We start from the raw sequence: 8,848 nt of genomic DNA on the forward strand, positions 1-8,848 counted from the left end.
AAATGCATAATTAGTCTGAATGTTTTTGATCATTGATGTCTTCGAAGCATTGCTCGCTTTTCGTGGAATGAACAAGTGAGCAATTAGTAGATTAGACATAGGATAAATCATTTGGTCATTTCGTATATCTTTATCGTCTAAGATGGTTAGGACATTTTTTTACATAACCCTAACCACCGAATACCTCAACGCGCGGTGCTTGTTGACCAAACCAATACAACATTGATTGATGATGTGGTCATTGATTGTTGGTCTGAATTATCCAGGTTGTGGTCCACATGATAATCCCGATTAGTGGTTGAAGGCTATAGGTAATATAGCTCCGGATTTTTCACAGTGGTGTAGATACATTCCATTCCATCTTTTTATCTTAAATTTAAGTATTCCATCATACATACCTTATCACCCTGTCTTTACGATCTATATTCCCAGCTTAGTATAGGGTAAATAGAATACAGCTAGCTTCGGAATCCAGAACGCGCGTTTTGTCTCTTTTGGGATTCGTCAGCTGGAAGTATTTGCTAAACTATTTCAAATTGAATTGCGTTCACAACGTCTAATCTTTCTTACTATCATTTATATTACATTATTTAGATCTCTTTTGCTATTCATCTTGTTATTTTCCTCTCGTGCTAATGTGGTGTAGCAACTCGAGTCAACGCGCAAGTTTGTTAGGTCCTATGCTGTTGTCTGTTTGTTTATCTGGTTGGATTGTGTTGTGTATCAATATAAAAAACATTAAGTAATTAACTTAACTCCTTAAGTGCATTATTCCTCACATTCAACGCCTTAGTTATATTTTGCTATATTGTCGTTTACTTCATATTTTGTGTAGTCTAATATAAGTCAAGAGTTGTCGAAAATTCGTGACGAAGCAGGAGCAGCTTGTAAGCGTCAGCTTCACCCATCGAACTCACCACTTGTCATGGCTCAGTCAGGGTCAAAAGGTACGTTGAATTCCTTCCTCTTGTAATATGTGAACACCTTATATTGGTTAGTGCGCAGAAATTCCTTTTGCTTCATATTAGCAATCTTAGTTTAACTTACCTATTTTGTTCTTTTAGGTTCATTTCTCAACATATCTCAAATGATTGCTTGTGTTGGTCAACAAGTAATTGGTGGTAAACGTGTTCCAGATGTTATTAATGGACGCAGTCTAGTTCATTTCCCTCCAGGTTCACGAACACCTGAAGCAAAAGGATTTGTTGGAAACAGTTTTTATTCAGGTCTTTCACCATCTGAATTCTTTTTCCATGCTATGAGTGGTCGTGAAGGGTTGACTGATACTGCTGTAAAAACTGCAGATACAGGTTATATGCAACGAAGACTAGTCAAGGTATTTTTACAGCTTTTCAGATAATCTCTATGATAATCATTTTGTAGGTTTTTGTTATCAAAATAAAAAAGTGGGTCAGTGTAAATGAGTCAGTTGATTGTTTATTATTATTCTACGTCTCATCATAGTGCTGCGTTGTGTGCTAATATGGACAGATATAAGTAGTATGCATCAGGAGTCGGAAGTAGGTTCCTTACTAACAGAAGGGGAAAGTGAAAAGAAAAAGAAAAGATTAACTCTACTCAAGTCTTCGTTCATTACCTTTAGATATTTAGTTCAGAGTCTTTCAGGCTCTGCAACTATTTCATTGATCTTTAAATCACAGACTGATTCAAATATTCTTCGACTATCAACAATTGTTTGACGGGTATCATATTGTGCAAGAGACTATCACCTTGGGATTTATTAAGATTCTGCAATTCATTGATTAACTGTAAAATTGTTTGTTCATTTCAACGGTTGAATTGAACATTATGCTTCATTAAATATTATCCTGTCCTCAGAAATATTATACTAGGAATACCACTTTTATAGTCAGTTATATTATACTAGGAAATGAAATAAAGGAAATTGGTGCTTCGATCATTTAGCTGTTTTAATGAAACTATCACGTACCTACTACTTAATGCCATATTCATTTCATATTTCACATATATTAGAGAATTCTATTTCCATCCCCTCTTTATGTACAGATTTTATTTCCTTCCTCTTTTTTTCCAAATAGTTTCTTGAAGATTTGGCGGTGGCTTACGATGATACTGTACGTGATAGTCGGGGCGACATAATCCAATTTCGTTACGGTTCCGATGGCCTGGATCCTTTAGAAATGGAAACAGATACATTTCCTGTGAATTTTGTCAAAGAAATGGAACATATAAGAGTAATATTTCATGTCTACTTGATTATTGTTATTTCTTTATTTAGACTAGTTATGATTGCCCTCATGAAGTTGGAATGTCTGCTGAAGAGTTAGAACTAGCAGTAGAGGTTGTCTTTCAACTTGATGCATTTCGACATTTAGATAGTCGTTTATGTTCAGCAATCAAGTAAGTCACGTCAATGTCTTCCATTTTTATCAACCTTTGTAACAGACTAGTTTTATTTCATACTGTTGTAGCACATAATAGTTTTAGTCAATCATGTTCAATTCAGTTGCCACATATATTTTCATGAAAAGATAATAATGGATAATAACATGTAGTTAAAAAGTAACTCTGCAATTTCTTTTGCCTCAGAGTCACTAACTTTGTAACTTTCTATGAGCTCATTCAAATTCTATCCTACTATTTGTCGACCTCAGACAACGTTTACCTTGGGAAAAGATTATTATCATCTGAGTTGAAGATATGATATTGCAATGTCAACTGTTTCGATTTTACTACTGTATTCATTACACTAATCAGTTTTTGAATAGTAGTCAATTTTATGTTGTTTGGTCCTTACCGTTGTGATATAACGGATGGTTTGAAATATTTTTTCTCTCTCTTTTCGGTATACTATGCTACGCTAGATTAGATATTGGAACGGCACACAATACAAAGACTAGAACACGTTTTATCAGATACGCGATTCACGGCCCAGAATAGAGAAACAAAGTAACGCTATATGATGCTTTAATCAACACAGTTACAAGCAGTCACTATCAGTGAGTCCAGATGAGAAATCAATGTGAGGAAAGGAAATGACATATTTAATAGTCAGTAGGCTAAGTGCCTGTTTGTCTACACTTAGTGATCAACCACATTTTACTCTCACTACCTCACATATTGATTGAACGTTGTCAAATAAATAAATAATGTATTTATAATATCACAATGAGTAGAAAAATTAGATTTTCCGACGTTTATTGACTCAATGTGAGCCACTTCTGTCAACTAAGTTTACATTATGGCTATTAAGATGTGTAACTTAACGCCACAGTCACATAGACAGATATGAGTAAATTGGAACTTATCACAAAAGTGCATCAGCCGTATTTGGTACATTTAAAGCAGCATAATCTGAGGACATCAGCAATATAAAAGATCAAAAGGCAAAAGTAGAATATTTAGTGCTAATTGCAAATTGAAAAAGGGGGATATTAAGGTCTAAAGTTTAGAATGAAATTAGCTAACAAAAAGTAAGGAGTGTTTAACACTTCAGTTGAGCAGTAAACTTTTCTGCCTTTTCATGTACTCAAAAATGAGTTTCAGTCATTTCCTAGACTTAAACTGGGATATAACCACTTCTCTGCACGACTTAAATCAACAGTCAGTTCACAAACTGATGACATCTCTTTATCTAACGTCTATTAGTTTCTTTTTGGGACCAGTTCTATGCTAGTCAGTTAAGTCCCGCCGTAGTTGGTAGTTAGGCATACGTAACATATGTTCCAACCATGTTTCAATATTTGTTCACAACCTCGTAAGTCGATTTCCTCGTAGATACCCGTGATTGATCTCTACATGTCATCTACTCAGAAATATCACAATCATAAAGTAATTTAGACAAGACTCCTATCTAATAGACTCATTGTAACATATGTAAAGTACGACTTTTTTTTACAATATGAACATGACTATGTAATGCAATTATTCAAAAAGTGTAATTTTCATGTTTCATTTTAAAAAAATGATCTGCTATTCCGTTTTTGTGGTTGTTTTAGAGAATTTATACACAATTCAGTTTGCCCGAGAATTCGTAAATGGCAAGAATGGTGTACAGAACATGCAAATGGGTCAAATTTAATCAATCAAAATGAACGTTTGACTAGAACACAACTACGTATATTTTTGACACATGTTAAAGAGAAATATGAGAAAGCTTTAATTGAACCAGGCACAGCTGTTGGTGCATTATGTGGTCAATCTGTTGGTGAACCAGCTACACAGATGACATTAAAAACATTTCACTTTGCTGGTGTAGCTAGTATGAATATTACTCAAGTAAGTTAACTTTTCAGATGTAAATTTTCTACTGTCCAGTATTTGTTAAACCATATACTTAACTCAACTCATCCCATATCAGAACATGAATAGAATTCGAACAAGTATATATTTTAATAACTTAAACTATAAAGATACAAATGTAATTCTTCTAACATCTTGATCCATCCATTAACTCTAACTGGTTGAAAAAGATACAATAAGCTAGTCGCGATTTGAGCTTAAATAAAGTATGAAATAGTCGTATAGTATTATTTGCGTTCAAACTTATAGATGATTTAACATTTTTCATTTTGTGTTAGGGTAATCTTCTAGTAGGTAAATAGATGTGTTTTTTTTAATGTCTTGGTCATCTTTTAAAATTCTTGATTATTATTGTCTCACAATGTGATTAAGATAACTGTAATTCACTTTTGTCAATTATATATGATTTTATTGGTGTACAGTGAAACAAAATCGGTCTGTTCTAATGATATTTCCGTTTTGTCATTTGAATAAACAATCATATAGTCAAATTAAATAATGTTTACTGGAGTTATGGGCTCAAAGTACATTTTTACCAAAACTATGTAAATCTTTTATGTATGATCTGGTCATTAACTATTCAGGTGCACTCTACTGACTAGTATTAAAGTAGGTTTTAAAACAAAAAAAACTTGGGCCGTTGAATATCTATGCATATTTTCTTTTGACCGATTTATGACTAGATTGGCTGATTTATAAGATATCTTCATTTTTTACTTTCTTTAAAAGGGTGTCCCACGTATGCGTGAAATTGTTAATGCAGCAGCCAGAATTAAAACACCATTGATTTGTGTTACTCTAACTGATCCATTCTCAGCATCATTAGCGCGTCAAGTTAAATTGTCTATTGAACCAACACGACTAGCAGATATATCGTTGTCATTAAGTCAGTGTTTAACACCAGAATATGTATATGTTGCTATTAAATTAGATAAAAAACGAATGGATAGACGTGGGATTACAACACCTCAAGTCGCTACAGCTATTCAAACAACTAAGTTAAAGAAGACCAAATTATCGGTAAGTGTTGTTCACTATGATTGTTGTAAACAATCTAGATTTTCTCAGTTTACTCTTAAAATGATAAGAGTACTTCATAGATAACCTCGTTTTGTTTTAAGAAACTTTCATAAAATTTCAAGTCAATTGGCTGAGAAACCGTCGTTTTTAATCCATCTCAGGAAGTGACTCAAATTAAAAAGTATTCCATGCTAAGTAGCTAACCTCGTTCTGTGAAAAGAACAACCTCTACGAAAATTCAGTCATCATAGTTTGGTTTCTATAATCGTAGGGTTTTAAGTCCAGTGTTTTATCTTACTAGTTTAGGGACTTTAATTTCAATCACTTAGTACTCGAACCCCGTTGCATCTGCTCAAGGTTTCTTTAACTGCTACACAAATATGTCTCATAAAATAGGACACTGATATGTAACAAAATCGTCACTGAAATATTATTATTATTATTGTTATTTACATTGATAATAAGTTCAGTGCTTTTGTATTATTGTTAATTCTTTCAACTTTTCTCAGGGTGTAATAAAAATTCCCTTTCTAGATTATAGGTAATTAAAAAAAGAGTATTCACCATTTTTTTTATTATCTACTTGATAGAAACTCAAAACCCAGCTTTCAATCCCTTCCTCTTCATGTTTCCTTTATTTAGCGTGTAACCTATTCAAAAGATTATATATTTGTATATCCAGTGGATTTGAATGCGTTGGAAACAGTTGTCAAATTAGTTGAAGATGTTATTGTTAAGGGTATACCTGGTGTATCTCGTGTTGTAATTCAACAGGATAAAGGCGAACATATAATTTTTGTTGAAGGAGCTCGGTTACGCGAGGTATGTTTTATAATTTAAGAATTCCATTTATTGCAAGACAAATTTAACGAGTTTTATTGTTTACATTACACATTGATCTTAGTCAACCGTTAAAAAACAGTTGACACTGAACAACTGCTTCGTCTTAGTGTAGGACTATGTCATCCTTTACTAAGCCGAAGCAGCTCTTCAATGCTTCCTGGACTCCATTGGTTGACTTACTAGGATAAGTCCGTGACGTAAATTAAAGGATCTAAAAATTTCCACAAACTCCCTTTATGGGTAAAATTTGAGTTTTTTTAAGTTTTATTTTATTTCGCTGAAAACATTGAAAAATATGTCTTCATATGCTAGTTTGATTTATTTTCTGATTAGTTCTTTTTAAACTGAATTTTCATCTATGTTTAGATGAGTTATCTATTTATGTTTGTGTTAACCCGGTTAATGTAGTCTAAAAATTAGTGAGTGATCATTTTCAACATAATTGGTAAATAAAATTCAGCATAAAATTATAACGTTTCTAATCCTTTCAAGTCATTGTTTTCTTGATCTTCCAGTATAAACTGTCTTTTTTGTTGTCATGTTATCGTAACCACTGTGGTTGTAAAGAATAACCTCAATATTTGGGAACTATGATAAGTCGGCGTTATTTCTCTTTCACTCATATAAACAGTTTCTTTTTACTGTGGAGTAATGGTTTCCATTAATTAAAACAGTAGGAGTTTAAGTAGTAGGTGGTAGATTTGAACCTTGCTCCAACTAACATCATTTTTGGCTAATGAGAAGTATTTTCAATATCCCTATCATACAAAATTGTATGGCTTGAAGCTGAATGAGAAATTCCTACAGTCGGTTAATGAAATACAATTCAATTCGACGCCTTTTACCCCTCATGGAGGAACATGGGCCGCTTACCAACATCCTCCATCCAACTCTGTCCTGGGCAATCCTTTCCAGGTGCTATTCATCCTTTTCATATCTGCTTCCCATCCCCGAATCAGCGTGTTCTTCGACCTTCTTCTTTTTCGTCTGTGCATGACTGATCCTTACGGAATCCAGCTTGTTAATCTGGAAGTTGGACATCTACTGAATCTTTCATCCGGTTCAACAACACTGTTGAAAACCTTTCCTGGTACTGACAGTAGTGTGGTGTAATAACTTACATCCTTATTTAGTTTTCTATATTTAAACAGTTAATTAATTAGTAGAGATTTTTCTAAAAACTGATAACAAAAGAATTTTCCTTTATTTCGTAAACAGTGGTTTTGTTAGCCTTTTTTAGTTCAGTTAAGTAAGTTGTTTTTCTTCTTCAAGGTAATGTGTATACCAGGCGTCGTTGCTGAACGTACACGAAGTAATAATATTTTAGAAGTGGAACAAGTGTTGGGTGTGGAAGCAGCTCGACGTGTTGTTATTGACGAGTTACTAGCCGTTATGGAAGGTCACGGTGTCGAAGTAAATGTACGTCATGTAATGCTGTTAGCTGATGTTATGACTAATAAGGTAAGTAAATCTAATATGTTAATAAGATGATAATGATAATAATAAGTCTGAAAGTTTCTTAAATTAAAGCGAGTTGTATTGATTGACTCACGGATAAATATTAAGAAGAATTCAATGACTTCAATGCCTTAGATTTGTAATTAAGTTAGAGTATAATTATGTTATGAAATGTCTTTTATATCTCTTCGCAATTTTTAAAGTAAATGGAATATATCTATTGAGATGTAAAAATGCGAAAGATTGGTTCAATGTAGAGTTCTATTTTTGGCGACTTCATTCTCAATCCTGTATAATCGCAAATATGTATTTCCTTTTTCAAAATAATTATCCAATAATATGCCTGTTAATAATAGGTAACAACAATAATAGTGATGATAATAATAATTTCTTAAACATGGTAACAAAGGGGTAAAATAAACAAAAGGATAAAATGTTATTCTCATTAAGAAACTCAAAATGGAGTTGTCAAGATTTTAAGTATCCATCAAGAAAATAAATAAAGATCAGAAATTTGTTAAAAAGGGAGTGCGTAGACGTGGAAAGATAAAATGGTGAAGTTGAAGTAAACTGTAGTAAAAAAGCATAAATACCAAAGCTAATCGATTGAGAGTAAGATGTCACTTGAAAAGTAAATAGGATAAAAGGTGATCGCTTTGGAAAAACGAGAGAATAACACCATGGTAGCAGAAGAGGTTGGATAAATCTTTGTTGTATACATAGTTCTGGTTTTTCTAGGTGTATAACAAATGCCTCGGCAATGTTAAGACCACTTTCTACTTACCTTGTAGATGATTTAGAGCACTAAGTCTGTTTTGATCGGATGGCTTGTGTTCACAAGGTGTTCGGCTATGGAGCTTCTTATGGATACATTTCCACCTTTTTCAGACAGGCAGGATAATGTTCTTGAATTCTCTTGCATAGAACACACATCGAATGACCTATATACTTAGCTCGTCAGGAACAAATGAGTTGACTAGTGCAAATAAAAGTGGTCAGATGTGAGAGTTTATCCTTTAGTTTGTTCTTGAAAATTGGCCAGCTGGGAAATACAAATCGTTGTGCAAAGAACGTTTTTTTGAGAGAGTAAGAAATCCTTCGATGAGTAGGTTTCTTAGGAGGCTCAATTCATCATCTTTGATGGTGATGGGATCGGACGATAAATTTTACAATCAGAAGGGGTTTTTGTGGAGATTTTTAGTATTTTCATAGGTGAAAGCATGAATCAATTGAAGCTAGACCA

General features: G+C 33.3%; 1 protein-coding gene across 1 annotated transcript in view; it reads left to right on the plus strand.

The window, feature by feature from the left end:
- Positions 1-8,848, plus strand: part of Smp_157740 (putative rna polymerase Rpb1) — a gene marked incomplete at both ends in the record, with an annotated part of 30,633 nt that overhangs the window by 16,082 nt on the left and 5,703 nt on the right. Inside the window, 8 exons of the mRNA XM_018789474.1 lie at positions 836-947; positions 1,065-1,336; positions 2,061-2,216; positions 2,261-2,382; positions 3,981-4,260; positions 5,014-5,304; positions 5,947-6,126; positions 7,420-7,608. Coding sequence (XP_018654914.1) covers positions 836-947; positions 1,065-1,336; positions 2,061-2,216; positions 2,261-2,382; positions 3,981-4,260; positions 5,014-5,304; positions 5,947-6,126; positions 7,420-7,608 — 1,602 coding nt within the window. The remainder of the gene's footprint in view (positions 1-835; positions 948-1,064; positions 1,337-2,060; positions 2,217-2,260; positions 2,383-3,980; positions 4,261-5,013; positions 5,305-5,946; positions 6,127-7,419; positions 7,609-8,848) is intronic.

Source organism: Schistosoma mansoni, chromosome W (assembly GCF_000237925.1).
Source record: "Schistosoma mansoni strain Puerto Rico chromosome W, complete genome".
NCBI classification, from domain to species: domain Eukaryota; kingdom Metazoa; phylum Platyhelminthes; class Trematoda; order Strigeidida; family Schistosomatidae; genus Schistosoma; species Schistosoma mansoni.